Source organism: Oryzias latipes, chromosome 4 (assembly GCF_002234675.1).
Source record: "Oryzias latipes chromosome 4, ASM223467v1".
In the NCBI taxonomy this organism is placed as follows: Eukaryota; Metazoa; Chordata; class Actinopteri; order Beloniformes; family Adrianichthyidae; genus Oryzias; species Oryzias latipes.
Window position 1 is genome coordinate 29,642,839 of NC_019862.2, and position 25,393 is coordinate 29,668,231.

Consider the following 25,393-nt stretch of genomic DNA (forward strand, 5'->3'; position numbering starts at 1 on the left):
TGGAACGCAACTCTAATAAGCATTTTCCCCTGTTGTATGGGTAGTTTTTGGAGATTCCTCTGTGAAGAGCTGTTATTTACTAACCCACATGCAGTTTCAACCCATGAGCAGCACTTCCACCACATAGCCCATGTCAAAAAGATATTGCATCATATTTGTGGCGCCTTTCTCCAGGGCAGGGGTCATAGGTCACGGGAGGAGGTGGTAGAGAAACCACAAGCAGCGGAGCGGTAAGGAGACTGCCAGTCTGGTGGGGTCACGTCTGGGCATTTCTGAGCAGGCAGCACCCCTTCCCATATGACACCCGGTTTAGTGCGTCTTCATCTTAACTTTATATCTGCTGCTTTATGGTCTGACTTGAGTATATTTGCAAAGTGAGAAGCCTGGATGTCCCCTTACTACCACCATTTCCCTGCTGAGTGGATGAAGGAAAGTGTTCAAGAATGGATGACGACTAAATACAGTTTTCTATATTATATTTTTAGGAACAACTAAGGAGTGATTAGTCATTTAAAAAAAGAACTTTGACTCTAAATTGAAACACCATGAATTAGACCAGGTTTTGGTCCACAAGTTAAGTCGTTCATGCTTTCACTCTACCTAAAACCAGCCTCTTTTAAGACACAAATCTGTGCAGCCCTTATCATTATGTAGTCATTTAGCTTAAAAGTCCCACTCTGATCATCCTTTGATCTGTTTTCAAAATGTTCCCAATGATCTTTTATTTACAAGAAGCTGTTTCTTAGCCAAAAAAACCCAAAATCAAAACTGTCGCTTTCTAAGACATAGTTTCTGCAGAGCAGCAGGAGATCATTAGAATCTCACCTCTGAGTTATGGGTGGGGAATGTTGGAGTAGATCAACACCGTCCCCCCCTCCCGTCCCAGTTGCTGAGAGCTTGTGCCCCCCCCACCGTATTTTCTGTCACAAATATGATCTTTTTCAAACTGCATTTTTTTGTCTTCTCCTGATTCACAACTATTTGAATAAAAAAAATACTCAAGATGCAAAAGGAATACTTCAATGTAAATGTAAGCTTACTTTCTTTATGTCCTCCCTCATCAGGAAAATACCACAAGAACATGATAAAAACACCAAAAACACAATTTACATCAGAGTGGGTCTTTAAAAAACACCGTCACCCCTGACTGTTTGGGCCTTGGATTTGTGTTCGGTTTGGCAGATGGAAAAGCTCACCTGTGGTTTTCTCCTCGCTAGCATCTCTCATCTGTTTACTGATTTACTGACCGAAGCTTCCGTATTTTCCATTTTCCGCTCTACAAGTCCCGAGTATAAGTCGCAGCGGCAAAAAAAATGCATAAGAAGAAACTATGCTTGTGAGGGTGCTTCTGATCAACTCTGCCAAGCCAAGTGTAAAGCTGGGATCACACCGAACACGATGCGCACGTCAAATTTATTTCCAGAGTTTCTCTTTTGATCCGCGACAAATTCGCTGCTTGTCCAAAAATGTGTTAATTCAGTAGATGTCAAAAGTATTCAGCCTCATCACTTTATGGAACCATTGCCTTTATATATCATTAACAATTCATGGAAGACACAGATGATGTTGAGAGATCAGGTTGCTTTCTTGCAGAGTTATTCAAAAGCATCGGTAATCACATCTCCATGTCTGGGGTTAGAGATCATTCAGAGACTCTCCCGGTCGGTACGATGAGCTTCACCGTCTCTTGCAGGAGCTGCGTCTGAATGACGGACGCTTTCAGCGCTACTTCTGTCTCTCTGTGATGTTTGGGTAAACCCCAAACACCTCTGCTTCCAAATAACCCTGGTTGACCTAAAACCGCTTGCAAGTGAATCCTGATCCGTTTTACCAGGCAAACTTTTCAGCAAAGTGAACGTAAGCAGCATAAACACGTTAGAAATAAAGTGCTAATCATTAATGTGCAGAGAATAAAGACATTTTCAACTGGTGGGGGTTGCTGGCCTGCTTGGGTTGAACAGAAATCCCTCTCAGCTTCTCTGTGTTGAGGCTGTAGACTCCCACATGCTGTGGTCACAGTGGGGATCTTTCAGACTTGCAGATACTGCCAAAATATCACAACAATGTATGTATTCAGGGTAAAATAATGTGCCATGTGATGACATTTGGTTTCTCAATTATATAAATATAAACACATGGAAAATACACAGAGCTTGGAACCATGAGCATACACACAGTAGCCTCAAAGTAAATCCTCCCGGCTGTTTGGGACAAGGACTTAATTTAAAGCCACACATTCTGTGTTTTCCATGAAAGCTTTATGAGATATTCATCTGTTTAATTTGTTTTTGATTTTCCAGGCCAGATGGAGCCCATTGAAATGTACTGTAAGTCTCCAAGATCCATATCATCAATTGAACATGAGCTTGAAACTGCAAATGTAAAAAAAGGAAGAATGTCCTCCTCTTTGATGACCAAGAGATCACCCTCTGTGCATCCAATGACAAACCTATTATGTCAAGACACTACTATAACATGCAGAGTCTGTCAAAGCAGGATTGAAGTCAAAATGAGATTCTCATGCATCAAATCACATCAGATGGAAAATTCTGCGTTGTGTTCTTTGGATCTTGTTCAACTGAAGAATGCATCTTTTGGGGTGGAATTTGGTAACATCTGACCGAGCCCACATGTAAATATTTGCATTATATGATGAGTGTTTTAGTGTGGGTTTCAAGCCAGAGTGCAATAATGGAAAAATCAATTCTGCGATTTGCTCTCGCTGCCTTGCTTTCTGTCCGTCTTTTCGGTTTCACTGCTCATTGCATTTCTAACTCATCTAGCAGCCATAATAAACATAGTAAAAAAAGAAAAAGAGGGGAGGAGGACAATGGGAAAAAGATTTGGCGACGTATTCTCCCTCTTTAACTGTGACATCTGACGGGGCTTCAAATGCAAACTATAATTAACTACACTATGTGCAAAACGACAGGGCAGCATCAGGCTGATCATCTGGTTCCGTCTGCAGTCAGACAGCCATTCCACTGTAACACTAATGACTTAATAGGCCACTTAATGACCAAATAGCCCACTGCCATCCAGAAGCACTTAGACAATTATGTTCTGGCCAAAGCTTTGCTTGCCGATGACGAGATGGAGCTAGGTAGAGGGGCTCTGTGCACTTGACAGCAAAATAAGTAAGAAAAAAAAACTAACTTGTACTTGATTCATATTTTGAGAAAATTGGCAGGGAAAAGTGTTTCTTCAATAGAGTTCAATAACAGACCGGCAGACAAAGGTTAATTGGAAAAAAATCTGGTGCAGTTCAAATAACTACCACAATTTTGCTTTCTTTACTGGAAGTACTTAACTGTCTTTTAATTCGACAAAGATAGAGTTAATGCAAGGAAAGAGAGGTTCCCCCACCAAGTAATTTTGCCCCCACGACTAGTTTATTTTTTTAATTCTTTTTGAAACCGCTTTGTGTTAACCAAAAAAACCTGTGAACCCAGCGTACCTCATCGCAGGGTCTACGTCTTCCATGTTCCACCTCTCGGAGACCAAAAGTAATGACTCCAGCACATTATCACTAAGCTCCGTGCCGCTGTGGCTGCTTATGAACATGGCAGGTTGGAGAGCTCTTCCATAATTCATCGGTTCTTGTGCCAAACCTTTCCCGCATCCCTTCGCCCACATACACCAGAGGACTGGTGTTTCATTCTCCTCAAACATCAATGATTTCACCTGACATTCTGGATTTATTACTGCTCAGGACAACCCAAGCTATTACACACACACACACACACACACACACACACACACACACACCTTCTTGCACATACTACATAGTGAGGTCCAGGGAAATCGCCAGAGAAGTGAGGACCAGCCTTTCTGGTTCACTTACATGAGTGTAAAACGCCCTTTTGGACACCAGAGGTCGTCCTTTTTAACAATATGAGGTTAGATTCTGGGTAACATTAAGTTTTTGATAAAAGTTTTAAACTGTGTAAGTGAGGACCAGCATGGAAAACACACTCCAGGTTTTTAGTTTTCCTGTGGATGAAATATTGATGTTAAAACTTAATTCCAGGAGAGAGCTATGGTACAAAAATTCTTTATAATCAATTCTACATTTGTTTTAAGTAATTGATTTTGCAACAATTGATTGTAAAACGGACTATGCATGCTTTCAAAGAAAAATAAAATTCAATTACAGTATTTTCAGGCTTTTTCTTTATTGAACACCTTTTAACAGCAAATCTGCTCATAGTAAAAAAACATAAATCCTTTAAAAAAGCATAAATCTTTTAGAAAAACAGAAATCTTTTGGAAAAACAGAAATCTTTTAGAAAAACAGAAATCTTTTAGAAAAACAGAAATCTTTTAGAAAAACAGAAATCTTTCAGAAAAACAAAAATCTTTTAGAAAGATATAAATCTTTTAGAAAAACAGAAATCTTTTAGAAAAATATAAATCTCTTAGAAAAACAGAAATCTTTAAGAAAAATTTAAATCTTTTAGAAAAACAGAAATCTTTTAGAAAAATTTAAATCTTTTAGAAAAAAAGAATTCTTTTGGAAAAACATTAATCTTTCAGAAAAACTGAAATCTTTTAGAAAGACTTAAATCTTTTGGAAAAATATAAATCTTTTAGAAAAACAGAAATCTTTTAGAAAATTTAAATCTTTTAGAAAAACAGAAATCTTTTAGAAAAATTTAAATCTTTAAGAAAAAAAGAATTCTTTTCGAAAAACATTAATCTTTCAGAAAAACAGAAATCTTTTAGAAAGACTTAAATCTTTTGGAAAAATATAAATCTTTTAGAAAAACAGAAATCCTTCAGAAAAACAGAAATCTTTTAGAAAATTTAAATCTTTTAGAAAAACAGAAATCTTTTAGAAAAATTGAAATCTTTTAGAAAAAAAGAATTCTTTTGGAAAAACATTAATCTTTCAGAAAAACAGAAATCTTTTAGAAAGACTTAAATCTTTTGGAAAAATATAAATCTTTTAGAAAAACAGAAATCCTTCAGAAAAACAGAAATCTTTTAGAAAAATTGAAATCTTTAAAAAAAACTGAAGTCTTTTAGAAAGGCTTAAACTTTTGGGAAAAATATAAAACCTTTAGAAAAACAGAAATCTTTTAGAAAAATATAAATCTTTTAGAAAAACAGAAATCTTTTAGAAAGACTTAAATCTTTTGGAAAAATATAAAACCTTTAGAAAAACAGAAATCTTTTAGAAGAATATAAATCTTTTAGAAAAACAGAAATCTTTTAGAAAGACTTAAATCTTTTGGAAAAATATAAAACCTTTAAAAAAACAAATCTTTTAGAAAAATATAAATCTTTTAGAAAAACAGAAATCTTTTAACAAAAAATAAATCCAGAAACATAAATATATTGCACTTAAAAATAATAGAAATTGTGCATAAAATTAAGTAACATTAAATTAAAAGAGCAAAACAGGATAAATAATCCTAAATCATATTTTTCTTTTTCACTTTAATGATTTCATTGTAGACGAAGTATCTTATATCTTTCCATGACCTGTTTTTTAGTTCAGGAGACTCCTCGATGCAAATGCTGCAGTCAGTTTTTCCTGGTACCCTTCTAAGTCCAATAAAGCCGGCCATCTTTTGTGTGACTGCAGTTCTCTCTTCTTGGCTCCATGGCTTCTTAATGATTGCTCTTGGCAATTCTACAAATAAAAAAGAAAGCAAAAGAATTGAAGAAAAAATCTTGCAAAGTTTGTAAACAAATTTATAGTTTGAAAAGTCACATGTTCTATTTTTCTCAAATCTCTGTTATTCTCAAAGTAGCTTGGGTAAATACATGACTACAGTAGGTGACCAAATATGTTCATAACATTTTCTTCAAAAACTAAAAATAAAACACAACCAATGCTTGAGTCTTAGCCCAACCTTCTGCAGATTTCATCTTCTTTTCTGTAAAAAGCCAGACTCAGACATTTATTTTACTTAAGCTTCCTCTTTCTTTGCATCTCCTTGTTTCCTTGTCAAGGTTCTTGTCTTCTCCACGTTCCACTTCTTCCTGACCTTTATTCTTATCTGAATACAGTTAAACCCCTGTCTGTAAGGACTTAGAGCTCTGCTTTCTCTCCGGGCACCGGTGGGAATCATCGCCGCTTTACTAACGCACTAGATCTTCCAGCCCCCCCAGCACACAGTCCCCAACGTCACTCAACTGACCGTCGTTGACAATTACCTATGCCTGAATTGTTATACCCGACGTTTGATCTTGGAAATTCCAATCCTTGTGTTTGACTTCTGCCTGCCTGACGCTGACTTAGCTTCATGGATTTATAGCTGTGCTTGACTGTTGTAAAAACTTCCAGGTAATAATCCCTTTGGATTCAGCGGACTGCCTGCCTGTTTGTAACACTGTCTACGGTGGTAGTTATGCTCCTGGACTTCTCGCATTAGGTGAAAAATCTGTAAAGTAGTGACATTATATAGAAAACATTTTTTAAAAATACTCTTAAAATACCTTCACCACATGCTTTGAGCACATTTAAACACACATTTAGAATAAGGTGTGATCGCAGCCTGGCTAAGCAGCTCTCCCTTTCTTCAGAAATAGAAGCTTTTCGGGCAGGCAGCACACCACAATGCATTGTTCCACCGCATATTTGCGTTTCAGTGTTCGCAGTTTCACGTATTAGCAAGTTCACAAAAAATATCAGACCATTTAAGACGCTTGTGTGAGACTGTTGTGTCCAAGGAAGGTACCGAGGGAATTTCTGTGGAATGGGGACGGAGATGAGGAGCACTCCGGCCCTCCGGCTTCCCCTCTGACTGCTAAAAAATACTTAATAGCGAGCACCAACTAGTTCCAATGGTTCCTAAGTCACTATAGCCGAAGTTTGTGACCCTGCATGGTGAAATGGCATCAGCTGACTCAGAAGCGGCCAGAAAATATTCTGATAGCTGAGGAAGAAAATCATGGAGAATAATTATCATCTGGATGAATAAATGGTGGATGAACCCTCTTCTGGAGGAAGCCACGCTCAGAAACACGCTGCTGTCAGACTGACGCGCCATGGCCAACGCTTAAATCTGCAGGACCTCTCGCACTTAACTGATGAAAGAGGAAACACGGCTCCTGGTTTTAAGGCACAGAATGACAGAGAGACAGTCCTAATGTGTGTTATAAATTACACTACGGTCTATTTCTGTGAATAAAATAAAAAACTCTTTATGTTCAGCAATATTCCAATGTTCTTTAATGAATGTTTCACAAAGCATTAAACATGTTTCAGAAGGTTTCTTGATGTGGAAGGATCGGTGACGGGCATTCTTCGGCCGCAGCAGGGGGTGGGGTTGGGGGGTGGTTCTCCGTATTCACGGGTGTGTCTGGTCCCTATGGTCCCTAACCCCAGCGAATATGGGGGGAATACTGGAAATAATTAAAGATCAGTACAGTATTCCCTCCATATTCATGGGAGTAAGGGACTGGAGACACCCAAGAATCCACAGAATCTGCAAATACAGGAAACCACCCCAACCCACTGCGGAAGATTGTCCGTCACCGATCCTTACTCATCAAAAATAGACTGTACCGTACTGTACTTTATAACGCACATTAGGAGTGTCAATCTGTCTCTCTGTGCCTTAATACCAGGAGTATGTTCTTCCTCCTTCATTAGTTAAGTGAGAGCTCTGCATCTCTTCGCCGCGAGGGTGTTCCACGTCCCGCTGTGCCACGGAGGAGAAGTGCTTTACTTCACGTGGGTGTGATCTGATGCACAGAAGTTTACATTCAAATGTATATAATAAATTTTTGTTTTAGCGTGACTTTTTAAAGTTATAAAACCAATGTTGTTATGCATTTTACATTTTAATGTAAAACACTAAAATTTGAGAATTCATTTCCATTCATTTTCTATACCCTTTATTCCCTTTCGGGGTCACAGGGCTGCCGGAGCCCATCCCGGCCACTTGGGCGAAAGCAGGGGATGCCCTGGACAGGTCGCCAGTCTGTTGCAGGATTTGAAAATACTTTAATTTAAACTTTAAATGTACATTTTTAGATGAAATGTTCTCTTAAACTTGTCCTTTTCACAGCAATTAGAAATATGTTTATATAGACATACTGGAACTCATCTTTTGTAACCTGACCCTGCCTCTGTTTGCCTGCCAGCTGCCCGATCGTTGCCTTGATTTTTGCCCACCCGTGTCTCTCCTCCGAAGATCTTTTTTAAGAGTTAAGATCTCCAATCTTACCTCTTTTCTTTGAAATCAACTTTTTTTTCTTTTGTCCACCATAGCTTGAGACCTGCCTGCCTCCATCTGAGAGAGATGTAATTAATACAGGTCTTAAACTACAGTTAATAACTGAGGTTTTCAAAGCTTAACACACCATCATCATCATCAACGTCGTCATCATCATCGCCACCACGATGTTTCGGTGCTTCCATTTTGGTGTCTCCTTTTTTCTTTCGTCCACCAGAGCTTGAGGCCTGCCCGTCTCCATCTAAGAGAGATGTAATTAATACAGGTCTTACTCTACAGTTAATAACTGAGGTTTTCAAAGCTTAACGCACCATCATCGTCATCAACGTCGTCATCATCATCGCCACCACGATATTTCGGTGCTTCCATTATGGTGTCTCCTTTCTTCTTTCGTCCACCAGAGCTTGAGGCCTGCCCGTCTCCATCTAAGAGAGATGTAATTAATACAGGTCTTACACTACAGTTAATAACTGAGGTTTTCAAAGCTTAACGCACCACCATCGTCATCAACGTCGTCATCATCATCGCCACCACGATGTTTCGGTGCTTCCATTATGGTGTCTCCTTTCTTCTTTCGTCCACCAGAGCTTAAGGCCTGCCCGTCTCCATCTAAGAGAGATGTAATTAATACAGGTCTTAAACTACAGTTAATAACTGAGGTTTTCAAAGCTTAACGCACCATCATCGTCAACGTCGTCATCGTCACCATGATGTTTCGGTGCTTCCATTTTGGTGTCTCCTTTTTTCTTTTGTCCACCAGAGCTTGAGACCTGCCCGTCTCCATCTAAGAGAGATGTAATTAATACAGGTCTTAAACTACAGTTAATAACTGAGGTTTTCAAAGCTTAACGCACCATCATCGTCATCATCGTCATCGCCACCATGATGTTTCGGTGCTTCCATTTTGGTGTCTCCTTTTTTCTTTTGTCCACCAGAGCTTGAGACCTGCCCGTCTCCATCTAAGAGAGATGTAATTAATACAGGTCTTAAACTACAGTTAATAACTGAGGTTTTCAAAGCTTAACGCACCATCATCGTCAACGTTATCATCATCGCCTACACTCTGTTTCGGTGTGTCCCTTTTGGTGTCTCCTTTTTTCTTTCTTCCACCAGAGCTTGAGGCCTGCTCGTCTCCATCTAAGAGAGATGTAATTAATACAGGTCTTACACTACAGTTAATAACTGAGGTTTTACAAGCTTAATGTACCATCATCGCCATCATCATCCCCATCATCATCGCCACCATGATGTTTGAGTGCATCCTTTTTCTTTTTTTCACCAGAGCTTGAGGCTTGCCTGTTTCCATCTAAGAGAGATGTAATTAATACGTTAATACATTATGACCTGATGAGATATAAATCTTGTTTTAGTTCAAATCTTTGTAATATTTTAAAGGCCTAAACCATGCAAAATCTATTTTTAGAGCATTTGTGTTTTAAAATGTTAATTCCTCACTATAAAAAAAACCCCAAAATGGTATTTTGATCCATTCACACATTCCCGAGTATTCCTCTAAAAACCTGAACTCTGACAATCAGCCCCTCCTAACCCACGTAAATAAGCGCGTTCTAGCGAACTGACATAGACCAGTGAGAACAGCCCCTTCTAGGCAGAATCTTCGCTGCCAGCACCCCCCCTTTGTAGTCTAACACAGACCCACTTTTAGGCCCTTTAATGCTGCTGTATCATTACATGATGACCAGTGGTTATCTGCATCAAATCTACAGAAGGAAGTAAATGTAAAAAGCAAACAAAAAAATCCAAACATCAGTCTTACCTGATGACATGCATTCTTCAGCTGCTGTATGGCATTCAGTTCGATCAAGATCTGCCATAGCAGCCTCCAACTGCAGGACAGAGAAAAAAAAGGCTAAATCAAATTGTTATTGGCAGCCTGAATTAATATAGGCTGCAAATAAAAAAATACACTTAAACCATGAACTTCATGAAGTGATGAACTTCTTTCAGTTCACCACTCTACTCCCCTCCTGAGGTTTATATTTGGTATATTTAACACATGAAAACAAAGTCAATAGCAGTACATAAAGGTGGACCTGTGGGCCATATGAATTCAGAGGATATCAAAGCTTCATTAGGTTGACAACTAAACAAATAACATAAAAATGTACATACACAAAAAATATTTTTCATCTGCTAAAAAACTGCTGCAAATTCAGTAAAACTAATATAAAATAAAGTGACATCAGGTAAAATTAAAGCCATAAGCGGCGTTGTATGGCCCGCAGATGCAACCCGCCTTCCGCGCCCAACTCTTCGCACCACTGCTGCCCTCACCGCCCTCACTTGCCACATTTGATCAAGTCTAGTCAAAACTGCTTACTCTAATTATTCTAACTATGCTATCTATGCTAATGTAGCTAAAAGTGCTAGCGTAGCTAAAAGTGCTAGCGTAGCAATCAGCGTCATCAACTCTCTCAGAAAAACACATTGCTCAAAATGCTAATGATGCTAAGTATGCTAGCTATGCTATTTTGGCTAAAGTGCTAGCATTATGATCAGCATCAACTCTCTCAGAAAAATATATTACCTAAAATGCTCTTTATGCTAACAAGTCTAATGTGGCTACAAGTGCTAGCATAGCGATCGCTATACGTCATAAGATGGTAAAAAAACCCACTTTTTTCAAAATGACTGCTTATCTGTTGATTCTATCTCTATAGCAACCATTTTGTGTTTTGGTCGCCTCGGGATGATGAACAGATCGACGTTAGTTTCAGACGAATCGGTAAAAGTAAACTTTTTGTTGTCCTTAGCAACAGTGGTTTTGTGCTAGACACGCCCAGATTCCTTATATGTCCATACCCAGTGTTTTTCAATGTATTCAGTTTCAGGCATGAATGCATGCATTCAAATTTTCACAGTATTCCATTGAGCAACATAAGAGTTATAACAGTGCGCCACTTTGCTAGCTCACCACGTGCACGCCGTTCAAAAACTACAACTTCTAATTCCAACAGCATGCCATTGAAAAGGTTTCAAGATGATCGATGAAAATTCCAACGACAAGTTTATGTTTGAATCCGGTGGTAAAGGTGTTTTTTATGGAAAATTCAAGATGGCGACCTTTTCCAGGGGTCAAAGGTTGACGAAACTCCAGAGGTGATTGTAGACTTACGCTAGGGAGTTGCGAGTCAAATTTCCTAAAAAAAACAATCACTTGAAAATAAGTTAATTTTTCCATATTGTGTAAAACGCAAAAATCTCAAAATGGCAGATTTTGGCACAAAATGGCCGCCAAATCATAGGTCATGTCGCCATCAAATAATTAGGCCTATTTGAAATAAAGATATAAATTAACATTCATTGTACATAAATTATGGGAGTCAAATCTACAACAGCTAAACCATGGGTCTGAAAAATCTAAAAAAAATTATTAAATATATAAAAATGAATGAATTTTCAATGTTCACAGTAATTAAACTATCAGAATATAATATTTTTCAATAGAATATATATCAATTTTGATATATTTTAATCTGACAGGAGCACATTCAAGTTCCTTTAAAAATAAAATTGTGTCAAAAAATATCCTACAGCAGTCCATTTATTGGCAGTTGTTATAATGCATTTCTCCCAATCTTGAATTAAGAACTTTTCTTCTAAACAGAAACTGCTGGTTCAACATACGATAAGAGTGTGTTCTTTAAACCTAATCTAAATATAAACAGTTTTGATAATAGATTTAATCATCGTTAATCATCTGACCTGTGCATTTTAGAAAATTGATAAAACCCATAAGGCCTCTTAATTTAGTGTCATGTCAGGTGTGGTTAAAAACAGATTTATTAAACTATTAAGAGATAACCAAAATAACTCTAATATGGTAACAACATGTAACTTACAAACCTATTATTTATGCTCAATAAGAAACATATTAGGCTACTTAGAAGCTCCATGTAAAAGCTCCTGCTGAAATAAATCAAATAGAACAACTTAAATTCATGACTAAAACTCAAGAAAGATGATTGAGCACCCCCCCCCCTTCTCCCATGCACCTGGCTCTTAGCTGTTGCCGTGCAGACTTACTTCTCCTCCCCCACTGGATGAGCTTGTTTGAGCATTTTTGTGAGTTATAAAACTCTCAGTGGGAGAATAAAAAACAAAATAAAGATTCTTAGCTTAAAGAGTCAAATTTTTAACATAAATGAGCTGTTTAAAAGATTTAATAATCTGCATGCCCTGGTTTTCAATCATAGCTTGTTGGGTTTCACTTAAAAATAAAATATAAATTGACAAAAACAAACTATTTAAAAATACAAAAAACATTAAATAAATTGTTTTCTTACCTGTGCCTTTTCATGCCTTATTTCACACTCTCCATGCTGAGTCTGCAACTTCTTGATCCCCTTTTGAAAACGCTCCATCTTGTCACAAAGCAGCTCCCTGCAGGTGTGGACTTTTGCCCTCACTGCTCTCTGGCAAAGCGCTGTGATTGGCTGATTCTGATGGGCCCATTAATTGAGCGGTGGAGGAGGGGTGACACCCTGCTACTTCATGAAGCCTAAAACTCCTCACTGAGTTTCCAGATATTGTTGGCCGTTTTTTCTTTTCAAATTAAATAGATAGATCAGAGGTGCTCACACTTTTTTGGGGTGTGAGCTATATATATATATATATATATATATATATATATATATATATATATATTTATTTATTTATTTTCAGAATAAAATACTGTTTAATACATGTAGTAGCTTTTTTGACATGTGAGCTCATATATATATAGACATATCTATATATATATGTCTATATATATATATATATATATATCAATATATATATATACAGTATATCCGCGTTTTTCGCGGGGGTTATGTTTCAAAAAGAACCCATCATGGACAAAATCCGTGAAGTAGAAACCTTTTTTTTAACAATTATTATACAATTGAATACTCTATTATACATTGAAAAGAAAGAAAAAAACATTTTACAGGCTCAAGCATTTGTATCACAAATAAAAGTACTTTAGAAACTTTTTTCAACAAATAACTTCTGTACTGTACTGTCAAATAATAATTTTAATCATCGATGTGAACAGAAGGGTTCAAATTGCAGAGATTAGCACTGCCCACCGCGACCCGAGTAATTGGATTAAATGGGAGAAAATTTAAAATGATTTTGAAAAAAATACAAAGTACAGTGGGACAAAATAGTGACTCAGGTGTATTTCACTGCTCTTCAGACTGAGCCGCTACATCCTGACTCCGCTCTGTAGTGTTTTCTTCTTTTGCAGCCCGCGGTGCCGCAGGTGCTTTTGCTGGTCCACAGAGTTTTTTCGACATTATGGGTTTTGGAGAAACTCCAAATTGCAACAGTATTTGCACGTACGTAATGTAAATTTGGCAAGCTGTTTTACGTACATGTACATATTATACTGCAATTTTATTGACGCACAGATAGAGAAGAAGCGAAGTGACTTTTGAGCCAATCAGAATGCAGAACACCATGCGCAATGCAAATCCGTGAAATAGCGAAACCATGAAAAGTAAACCGCATGATAGCGAGGGATCACTGTATGTATATGTGTATATATATATATATATATATATATATATATATAGGCCTGGGAGCTTGAGGGTTCTGCGCAGTATTCTAGCTGTTCCTAGCACTGCACTTTTCTAGACTGAGAGGTCTGAGGTGTTTCCAGGTGTCTGTTGTAGCCACTCCTCCAGCTTGGGGGTTACTGCCCCCAGTGCTCCAATTACCACAGGCACCACTGTCACCTTCACTTTCCGTGCTTTCTCCAGTTCTTCTCTGAGTCCCTGGTATTTCTCCAGTTTCTCATGCTCCTTCTTCCTGATGTTCCCATCGCTTGGCACTGCCGCGTCCACCCCAAGGGCTTAGCTCTGTTCTTTATCCACCACTACAATGTCTGGTTGGTTCGCCATTACCATTCTATCAGTCTGGATCTGGAAGTCCCACTGGATCTTTGCCCTCTCATTCTCTACCACCTTCGGGGCTGTTTCCCATTTTGACCTTGGGGTTTCCAGTTCATATTCTGCACACATGTTCCTGTATATTATTCCAGCCACTAGATTGTGGCGCTCCATGTATGCTTTACCTGCCAGCATCTTACACCCTGCAGTTATGTGCTGGATTGTTTCAGGCACCTCTAGATCTGAACCTCTATAGGTCTTACTTAGAAGCCAGCACAATGGCAAAAATAAGACCCAGGCAATAAACAGCTACGCACTGCCATTTATCAGATACCCTGCAGGAATAATAAGATGGCCAAAGGAAGAGATACAGACCACGGATGTTAAAACATGAAAGCTCCTCACCATGCATGGAGGGTTCCATCCCAAATCCAGCACCCTGAGACTGTATGCTAGCTGCAAGGAAGAAGACCGAAGACTAGTGAGCGTAGAAGCCACTATCCAGGATGAAACATCCAAGATGCATGAGTACATCAAGCTCAAGGCCCCAACTGACAGTGTGCTCAGTGAATGTCTCAGGCAATGGAGAGCAGAGGATACAGTGCTGGAGGACAGATCCTCATGGGAGGACAAACCCCTGCATGGGATGTACCACCGGACAATAACTGAAGTGGCTGACATCAAGAAGTCCTCCCAATGGCTAGAAAGGGCTGGCCTACAGGACAGCACTGAAGCACTCATCCTGGCAGCTCAGGAAAAAGCTCTGAGCAGCAGAGCCATAGAGGCTCAGATCTACCACACCAGACAAGACCCAAGGTGTAGATCTACCACACCAGACCAGACCCACGGTGTAGGCTGTGCAAAGAGGCGCCTGAAGCAATCCAGCACATAACTTCAGGGTGTAAGATGTTGACTGGGAAAGCATACATGGTGCGCCACAATCAAGTGGCTGGAATAATATACAGGAACATGTGTGCAGAATATGGACTGGAAACCCCAAGGTCAAAATGGGAGAAACCTCCAAAGGTGATAGAGAATTAGAGGGCAAAGATCCAGTGGGACTTCCAGATCCAGACTGATAGGATGGTAATGGCGAACCAACCAGACATTGTAGTGGTGGATAAAGAACGGATGAAAGCCGTTGTGGTGGATGTGGCAGTGCCAAGCGATGGAAATATCAGGAAGAAGGAACATGAACATGCTGTAAACCGTGTTTTGGGGGGAGCATGGCATTTCTAAAGGACTGCTGGCACCGTTGGAAGCGTGTGCCGCGGAAAAAACTGCTTCCTCTGTGAGCTCAGGTCCATCAGGGGGGAACTGTGGAGCAGGCAGCAGGAGGAGACGTATGTGCAGTGACATATGTATCAGAGGTTGTTCGATTGGCTGTTCTGCATGTCAATCAAGTCCCATACTTCTTGGAGGATTTTGATTTTCTGACTGATTATTTAGAAATATATTTTTTATTTATCTTTGGTGGTCTGCGATCTACCCTCATGTCCTTGAAGATAGACCCGTCGATCGCGATCGACGTAATGAGCAACCCTGAGATAGAGATAGACATACAGATATATGGTCAGATAGATAGATATATAGTCAGACAGACAGATACATAGAGAGACAGACAGACAGACAGACATTAAAAAATGTAGGCCTAAGTAAGTAATAAATATATATAAAGAGTAAGGGTAAAGGGGCTGCTTCTGAGTCACTCTCAGTCCAATACTAGCTTGGGTTACACGTGCAAAATGTCTTTGATTGGATCTGAAATCGTATTACATATGAACATGAGCCTATGTACATGTAATGTACATGGGACCAGAAAAACTTTATCTGATAATAACAATCGTTTACCTATGCCACATTTTTGATCGGAATAAATCATTTTGACATGAGCAGAACTGTCAAATACCGTAATAATGTAAACGACTGTAGAAGAAGAAATTGGAGTTCCGTTGTAAACAAACAAAACTGCAGCATAGAGCAAGATGATCTTCTAAACATTCTTTTATTATTGTTGTGATTTTAATTAAGGGCCATTTTATTATGTGCAGCCAGTGCTTTATTCTTGGAAGCACAGACCCAGAAGAAGGGTTAGGATTAGGTTAGTACGTGCTAACAGCATTTAGCCTAGGATGTACTTAAAACCTATGCGGTCAATGCCACAATGTGCTTCTTGGCTGCACTTAAATATGTGGGAATAACATCAGCCATTATTTTGTCTGGACACGAATGGTAACACAAATCCACATGATTCTTTGCACGGTTTCTCAGGACTGTGCGTAGTGAAATTTCTTAATTCAAGTGCCACCTCCACCAGCTCACACACCATCTCAAAGCCGCTCCTCTGCTCTGAGACACAGTTCCCCTGGGAGACACAGTTTTCCTGAGTCCGGCAGCTCGATCATGCAGAGCATGACAGTGTGCAGTGCACACGGTAACAAAGCACTTTTCCCTGCTCACACATAAGAAGCTGTGAGTCTGTCTGCTCTGCTCAGAGACATGGTTAGCAAACTCAGAGCAGCCAGTCGGTCCTCTTTGCGCTCCAAAGCCTCCTCTGGAGCGCCACACCGTCTTTGCACGACGTAAAAGCCAGTGCAGAAGTGAACCACAATAGTAATTAATTGTTTGTATGCAATTGGCATAACCCACCTATCTAAAGGAAATTTTTATCCGAATGAGTCTGATCGGGTCAGAGTATTTGGCGTGTTTACATGACGCATTTTTATTCTTATCAGGCGTTGATTCCAATTTCTTTTGTCCATGTAAACACAGCTACTAGGGTTGGGCGATGTCCCCTAATTTGGCCGTTGACGATGTTTGCTGTCAACCATCGGGATGGACGATGACATCGTCGGGGGGGGGGGGGGGTATTTTTACATTTTTCGTTCTTATATAACTGCTATTCCTTATTTTGCTTTTTTCATTTTATTTCCCAACTAATGGTTAATCCGCGATGATCCAGTATAAACTGAGGGAAGTGACTTTAACAGAAAAAATAACAAGCAAAATAGAAAAAAAGTGGTCCGCTCCTGCACTTAACTAGCGAAGTGGACCGGCGGAGGGCGGATTTACAGCTTTATGTTTGATGGGAAGGGGGGGGGTACATGAGCGGTATGTGTGGGAGATTTAAGACTGCGATCCGTCCCGCAGCTCTAGGGGTACGAGTTATCAAACTCAGAACCGGGTCTAAACGTGTGTCTGAGCACAGTTCAGATCGTCAGCAGACACACAGCGGTTTGAGCTTCAAAGCAGAAATTTCGCTCAGTCCTTAGAAAACATTCAATCAATCACGTGGATTTGTGTTTCCAGTCGTGTCCCGACTAAATAAAGGCTGATGTTATTCTTACACGTTTACGTGCAGCGCCACCCAAAGCTAATGTTGTTAGCCCGTGTTAGCATACTGCTAATCCTGGCTACGTTCAGAAAAAGCACTGACCACACGGATTAAAATTCAAATGATGAGCGAACAGGTGTTTGATAATAACCGTAACATTATTAAAAGCACGTTTAGAAGATCGTCTCGTATTTTACCGAGCTGACATGTCAATGTATATAGCTGCTCGCCGCTGTTATCGTTTTGTATTGAATTGTTACCTTCAATAAAGTTTGGAAAAAAAGCCGCTCGGCGGAAGTTGTATCCTCTTCCGGTTTTCAAACTGCGCATGTGCGAATACTGCGCGTGTGCGAATGATTTATTCCGACCGAAATTGTGACCTTAGTGAACGTTTTTTTATTCTGAAAACATTTTTCTGGGCCCATGTACACGGTTGGATTCTAATCCGACCATTGATCCCATCAAGATATTTTGTACATGTAACCGCGGCTTATGATGTCGACGCGCAACGTGGCGGGGGCGTGGCATCACGATGGTGGTCTCTCCATCGGGATGTCAGTCACCCATCACGATGGACGATGATATCGTCCATCGGCACAACCCTAACAGCTACAGTTCCTTCATTCACTATCTAATGTGGGTTAATGGAATACAATTTTACTCTTTATTTTGTGCATGTTAAACAGCTATTGATAGGGAAAGAAGCTACTGTACGTAATTAAGTCACTTTTTTTACTGTAAAGTTTTAATGTGATGATCTTGGAAAATATCATGAGATTCATGAGATTTCAGCATTCTTGAATTAGCAGATCAACCTGCTGGGCCAAACCCCTCTCCACCGTTCAATTAATTGCTATCTATTTATCGGTCGATAGATAGATGTGGTCCATCTTCTCTCTAAACGTTGTTCTCTCCAGTTTGTGGCAAACTACTTGAACTCCTGACCTCACTGTGTGCCGCAGCACTCTGATTGGCTGATTTTTGGTCGACCATTAATTGAATGGTGGAGGAGGGGGAGGCTCAGCAGGTATTTCTCAGAAGTCATCAAACCTAAAACTCCTTATCAAGTCTCCAGATATTTTCGAAGGGGATTTATAATTATTTTTCTGGCAAATTTAAACTCTATACAAAGGAACAATGAGTTGTTGTGCAAACTGTTAGACTAAAATATACATTTGTATCTCTAAGGCACTTGCTTTTTTGCGTTTTATAGATTATTTACTATCTTAGACACAATTTAATAAAGGGTTGAAACAATTCAGGTCCTGCAGTTTTTGACTGGACCTGGTCGTAGATGGTCTGAGTGTGAAAAATGTGATAAATAAATAATGTTGAATAAAGGAGGCACTATATTCCTAGGACTGGGACATCCGCGTCAGGACTCTGATCAGAGAGCACAGGACAGATGAGCGGTTTAAACTTTTATCTTCAGTTTTCTTCAGTTTTTACAGAGCTCACAGCCTTGCCACATGTAGCCTGCCTGCTCCCCTCCCTCCCTCTGTTTTTTCCTTAGGACCTTGCTCGTCCAGATACACGCCTGAACAGAATGTACTAAACAGAGAGTAATTCACAGCAGTGCCTGAACAAATTATACTTAGCAGGTGGAAATTTACAACAACAACCCTATTTTACATTTTCACAAGTCAAATAAAAGGTTTCAGAAATCAGTTTGAAAATGTAGGGGGTGGGTTTAAAAAAAATAAACATTTGTTTTTGTACAACCTTACAAAGGGCAAATATGTTGATTATCTATTAAATTTGCTACCATATCAAACATGTTTTTGACAAGTTCAAGAAATACAACCACAATAAGTATAACAGGGTATTATGGTCTTGATCCTGTGGACAAGATCAGCTGCACCTTTAAGAAGCCTGCCATGGATCATCAAGGGGGCGGAGCTTAAAAGACCAGATGACCAGAAACAGGAAGCCTGGGCAAATTAAAAATGTTTGGCTGAGATTGTTAGCAGTGTTTTAGGATTATGCTTGACGTCCCAGGGCCATTCCAATACAAGCTTTACACCACTGGATTAAGTTTTTGTAGTTCTCTCTGTGAATGGGTTATTGCATTTTTTTTTCCTTCACTTTTTTCCTTCCCATTGGATACAAAATTCACAGACTTGGAAAGAAGATGGTGAGATCAAGTCTGTTTATTTTGTTTATTTATGAGCGGTATTTCCAAATTTACAAAGTGAATGGTGGTGTATATATGGTGGAGTATATTTTGCTTAATGAACTGCTTGAGGGTGGAGGGTGGGGTTATTATTGTTGATACATTTGAGACAGCTGATTTGTTTTTGACCATTATGTTTACATTTTTTACTCGCACATTTAATCAACTTAGTATTTAATTGCTTATCTGTGTTTTTCTGCGGGAGTGCAGAGGGAATTGTTACAATTTCCATTTGCTTATATACTTTAGTTTATTTTATTTACTTTTTAATAATCAAAAGTTGAAAACATTTTGACACATTTTGCACCACTATAATAGGGTGCCCCTTAAACATCTCCATATTCTTAACTATAGTTCAGTTGCAGATATTACTGACCTTGTTTGGGGAGACCCAGGTTCAAACCCCACCTCAGGGTATTTTACATGATGGCTCATGCCAGTCTTCATACACTTTATGAACTTATTTCGTACTACAATAATCACAACCTTAATCTTCTAAACATTAATGCCCCCCTTAAAACTAGAACTGTCTCTTTCAATGTAACTGCCCCCTGGTTTACTTCCACCCTCAGGAAACTAAAATCAAGTGGACGCCAACTGGAAAGACTCTAAAAGCGGCCTCTATACCCATAAAGACACGTACTCCTTCTCCTCTACAAAGACTCAATTCCCAATGCCAAATCTACATATTACTCCAGCTTAGTAAACTCAAGTGAAGGAAACTCCAAAACCCATGTCTCTATACTCTCAAAGATAACAGAACCTCCAAATTTACTTCCTCCTCACCTGTTCAGCTCGGATTTCTGCAACACCATCGCAACCTTTTTCACTTATTTTATTTATTTCAATAAAACCCTGGTTCACATCCAATTTCCCCAAACTAAACAGCAGTAAAAAGAACTTTTACTTGTAGGCACCAAGTCCAGTCTAAGTAAAATAAATAACATAATCCCTTTTGACAACTCCCTCATCTTCCCCTCCCCTTCAAGTTAAGTGCCTGAGTGTCATCATGGACAGTCCTCTTTGCTTCACTTTTCACATTAACGTCACTCAGACAGCTCAATTCTACTTCTGGAACACCGACTGTCGTCGCCCTACCCTCAGCCCTCATTCCACTGCTATACTGGCTCACAGCTTCATTACATTTCGTCTGGATTGTTGTAATTCACTTAGGTAAAGACTCCCGCAAAAAACTCCCCACAAACTTCAAGTAGTTCAAAACTATACTGCCTGCATCATCATACAGTGCTCCCCGATCCATCATATCACACCCATACTCAAGCAGCTTCACTGGCTACATGTCCCCACTGGATCACCTACAAAATCCTCCTTCTAATCTACAAAACCATTCATACCCCCCCCCCCCCCCCCCCAACTCTCAGATCTCCCTCAAGTTTTAACTCCCACCCACTCCCTTGGGTCGTCATCCTCCCCTCAACTTGTTATCCAAAGTGCTCACCTTGTGGAGAAATGGGCATTTAGTTGCTCTGCCCCACAACTCTGGAACCCCTCCTCCCGACCTCCGGATTATGGACTCACTCCCTCTCTTCATCTCCAGCCTCAAAACTCACCTTTTCAGACTAGTCTACTCTTCCTGACTGGACTGCATATTCTTTTTAAACTTTAAACTTAACGTCTTTTAAATCTGTGCTTTTATCCCTTTTCGGCGACCTTGAGTTCGAAAAAAGGCACCTGATTAATAAAATGAATTATTATTATTATAAAATTATGCATTTATCATGCATTTATTAACACTTCATACTTATAATTGTTAAAAGTGTCCAGACTTATTGGTCAGTGGTCAATTCAGATTAAAAAAAAATGGAAAAATTATTTTTAATTCCTAATAGAAAATGATTTGCTTCAGTAATTTGATATATTCTAACAGTTTATTGCTCTGAACAGAAAGGATCTCTTGTAGACTTGTGGAGACTCTTCTGGTCGGGTCTGAAGGAAACACTGATCCCCATCGCAGGAAATCTGTTGAAGCTTCTGACTGATGACACTGTTTCTAAACCACTTATTTGTAAAGATAATGCTCTGTTAAGGATTATCTCCCTATTATGGTGTATCTATCCTCTTTCCCACAATGAGCTCTAATAATGAAAATAGTTGTAAACGTTAATCAGTTCACATCAACCAATTTATGAATCAATGCTATGTATTTACTGAGGAACTAAATCAAAATATGTGAAATGGTTTTGATATGATCAAAAAGCACTCTTGAAGAATATGACAACAGATATTTACAACAAATGACCTGTTTTAGAAGTCTCAACCAATTTGACCACTGGCTTCTTTTAGCACTGGCTGGGCCACTAAGTTTTGTCAATAGTGCAAAATGCAGTCCTGTACCTCCTCTTCTAATATACAATGTCTAAAAGATGCTTACAAAATTTCTTAAATTTTACAGTATGAATACCAATAATAATAATAATAATAATGTATGTGAAACCCCATGCAAGAAGTGTAAAGAGGATACATTACATTAGCGATTTAATTAAAAAATTAGCGATATTTAATAAATCTTTAGATTTTAATTTTAAAACTGAGTCACATTAGGTATATTTTTAAAAAATATATATTTTATATATATATATATTATATATATATTATTTTTAAACTATTAAATATTAAGCAAAGCATGCTTTTCTAGAGATGCCATTTTCAGTTAATGGACCATCTTGATGTAATTCCCGATTAGACCTGTAGTTGGCCCCAAAGTACGCTTTTACAACAGCAGTGCCTAAAAAAACTGTAGGGGGAGATCATGAGCAAAGTCTGTGTGAAAATTCAGGTGAAAAAAATGCACTTTTGGCCAAAAGTGGGGACTTCTGGGAAAATGAGAGGGAGGCATCTATGGGCAAAGTAGAGCAGTTTTCAATCAAAAAAAAAGTGAGAACCGGCAAATGTCCTCACTTCCAGAAATTGACCTCACTTTGTTGGTTAAAAACTCACGCTGGTCCTCAGTAAGCAGTAAGTGCAAGAACACACACACACACACACACACACACACACACACACACACACACACACACCACACACACACACCACACACACACACACACACACACACCACACACACACACACACACACACACACACACACACACACACACACACCACACACCACCACACACACACACACACCACACACACACACACTGTGACCAGTCCGTTTGAAAATTTCATAATTATAGTTGGGGGCCTCAGAAAGAGCAATTTTATCACTACACAAGCCCACATAGTGGGCAAAGGACCATATTGTGATTACAAGAATTATTATAATTCCAATGCTTTCCCTATAAAAACTCTTCAAAACGTTCACAAACAAACGGTCTGGTAAGAAAAAAATCCCCTCCACCTTATAACTGATGACTGCAGTAGAAGGGATAAAAACCTCACCTCTCGAAATGTTATGGAAGTTAACTATAGCTGCATTTCCATCACACATATGCGCAAAACTTTATCAAAATTCTAGAAATGTAAAAAAACAAAACAACCCCCCCCTCCCACAATTTTGCAATAACACTGATTCCATTAAATCATAATTATGCAAATAAAAACAAACCAACTCACGCGATAAGTCATTTAAAAACATGGCAACGGATGTTAACAAAACTTTGACAGCAGATCCGTTCACATTTCTGCCACGGCGCTAGCGCTCACCATCCTCTATCAAAGGAGACGTTGGCGTCTTCTTCAAGCCGTGGGGCGGCGAGCTCCGTACATGAGGGAGTGGCTATGGATCAAGCCCTTTTGGGAGATGGTGGTTGGTGATTTTCCAGAGGAGCTGTGGATCCAACAATTCCACATGACGCGCTCAACCTTTGATGAGCCGTGTGACGCTGTGGGACCTCTGGTGGCGCCCGCTGTGCAGCGCTCAAGGTCGCCAGTTCTCACCAAGAAGAGCATCGCCATCTGGTTGTTGGTCATGTGACTCATTTAATGCGAAAAAAGTGTTTCCATTGCATTGAAATATGTCAATTTCAATACGCCTCAAAAACCACCTCTTCCAAGCGCAAAAACTTTTTTTTGTGATAAATGCGTGTTTTCTTTCAAACTGTCGTGTTTCTATTTGATGAGCTTATCACAAATCTAATTTGTACAATTTCACAGTCAATAGACACGCAGCTTAGGACAGATCATTTTTGGATCTAAAACCCACGTAACCATTTAAACTTTAAATGTAACTTAACTGTCTTGTAATATGACAAAGATAGAGTTAATTGTTTTTGCAAAAATTGCTCAAACGCAATGCATTATGGTCTATATTCGCCAATCTAGTGAGCATCGATGCACAGTGGTTTTGCGCAGAGACTTCTGGGAAATTTCTAGGGCACTGGATTTTGGAATTGTAGTTTTGGACAGCACTAGAAAATGGCAAATGCCGAATCTAGTGAGTAGTGAAGGAATTCAGACACAGCCCAAAAACATGAATGTATGTTTGATATGAAAAGACCTGAAGAAAACCTGTCAATCCTCCTGATATTCTGGAACAGCGCCACCTGCAGTCCAGGTCTGGCCTCCCTCTGCAAAGGTCAAAGGGCAGGTTCTGGGGTTGAGTCACAGGAAATCACCACGTTTTCTTCATATCCGGACCGTCGAGAAAAAAAATTCACGGCTTTTTGCACTGACTTTCATTAACAGCTTATTGCAGCTAAAGATGACAACTTTTACTTAAACATTTATATTATTTGATCTCTATTTTTTTAAAGTATAAAGATTTTTTCTGATTGCTGGTTTGAAATTGCAGAGCCTGTAGTCTTGCAGGCAGCAGCGATGCCTCTTTTGGTTTTTTACTGGATGATAAGATCGGGGTCGAGACGGTTTTCCTGTAAGGTAGTTTCCAGGATGGCTGAGGTTAACTCCAGGTTGTCTGGGCCAGAGCCTGATTGATCACAGACAAGAATGTGACTGATTTCCTCGGAGACCCACTTGGCCCCTTTGGAATGTGGTTGTCGTTTTTGTGTCCTTTTGTTTAACCAGCTTAGCCTCGCTGGAACCAGGGATCTGCTGGCTCTTCAGACACTACAGTCACAATTAGGGTTTTCCTCAAAACATTTGCTCACCTTTCACTCTGAGGTGTGATTTCATTTTGACACTTTATCAAAAGAAGAAATAAAAGGGCGCAGAAGAGTTCACTGGACACAAAATATTAAAGATTTGAAAACCTTTGGGGTCAAGTTTAACATCTCAGGCAAATTAGAGAGCGGTTTAGTCATAAAAGTTGCTGATGTGAGAGTCCAGTTTGTGGATGTGGCTCCGTAATTGACCTGGTCTTTAAATTTAGACACAACCAGGTCCATGTAAGGAGGATTAAAGCAGTCTGCCATCAGATTACCACAGAGGCAAAAGACATGCTGATCAGCAGCGGGTCATTTTAATTTTTTTTGGACTAAGCACGATACATTAATTTGATTTACTTCAAGATTCAGCTGTTGGTCCATAAAAAAAACCTGTTCATTGTTGCTATTTTGATCATTACCTCTTAATTACGTGTCTTTAAAAAGCCTTTCTCCATAATTAAAAGGCCAAATTGTTACGGGATTAAACATTTTCTAGGTTTTCATTTTTGGGATCCTAAAGCCCTTCGGAACAGTCTGTGTTACTATGAAGTTTTTACAGTTCACAGCAGCACCTCCAGTCAACCAAGTAGCTTGAAGGTGTGGCTCATCCTCATCAGCTGCCGAACATGGAAAAAAGATCCCCAATCTGCCATGGCATGCAACTTTCCATGTCGGATGCTTAACTCAGTTTTCTGTTGTGATATCAGCAGCTGGCCACCAAATACACC

The 25,393-nt window shown here is 39.3% G+C and overlaps 2 protein-coding genes and 1 long non-coding RNA gene across 5 annotated transcripts in view; 1 reads left to right on the top strand and 2 right to left on the bottom strand.

The window, feature by feature from the left end:
* LOC101155505 (metalloprotease TIKI2) overlaps nucleotides 1-25,393 on the top strand; it is an 85,130-nt gene that overhangs the window by 11,571 nt on the left and 48,166 nt on the right. The gene's annotated exons all lie outside the window — the stretch shown is intronic.
* Nucleotides 5,434-8,240, bottom strand: LOC111947397. Its single transcript, XR_002873211.1, has 2 exons — nucleotides 8,184-8,240; nucleotides 5,434-5,638 (listed from the first exon to the last, which is right to left on the bottom strand). It is a non-coding gene; the product is annotated as an uncharacterized LOC111947397 (long non-coding RNA).
* On the bottom strand, nucleotides 8,248-12,797 carry LOC111947395 (sarcoplasmic reticulum histidine-rich calcium-binding protein-like). 3 transcript variants are annotated; one of them, XM_023954553.1, is made up of 9 exons: nucleotides 12,500-12,797; nucleotides 9,970-10,039; nucleotides 9,400-9,498; nucleotides 9,222-9,329; nucleotides 9,047-9,151; nucleotides 8,872-8,976; nucleotides 8,688-8,801; nucleotides 8,504-8,617; nucleotides 8,248-8,433 (listed from the first exon to the last, which is right to left on the bottom strand). In XM_023954553.1, exons 1-9 carry the CDS (start codon nucleotides 12,575-12,577, stop codon nucleotides 8,288-8,290), a joined length of 939 nt encoding a protein of 312 aa, XP_023810321.1. In that variant the 5' UTR covers nucleotides 12,578-12,797; the 3' UTR covers nucleotides 8,248-8,287. The 3 variants fall into 3 exon arrangements, with proteins under 3 accessions (XP_023810321.1, XP_023810323.1, XP_023810322.1); XM_023954555.1 differs by lacking the exon at nucleotides 9,222-9,329; XM_023954554.1 differs by lacking the exon at nucleotides 8,872-8,976.

Excerpts from the sequence above, each read along its gene's own strand:
- LOC111947395 (XM_023954553.1), bottom strand. The coding sequence starts at position 12,577 with ATGGAGCGTTTTCAAAAGGGGATCAAGAAGTTGCAGACTCAGCATGGA. Across the intron at positions 8,802-8,871 it reads TGACGACGTTGACGATGATG|ATGGAGACGGGCAGGCCTTA; the intron begins GTGCGTTAAGCT and ends CATCTCTCTTAG. Across the intron at positions 8,434-8,503 it reads CGACGTTGATGACGATGATG|ATGGAGACGGGCAGGCCTCA; the intron begins GTGCGTTAAGCT and ends CATCTCTCTTAG.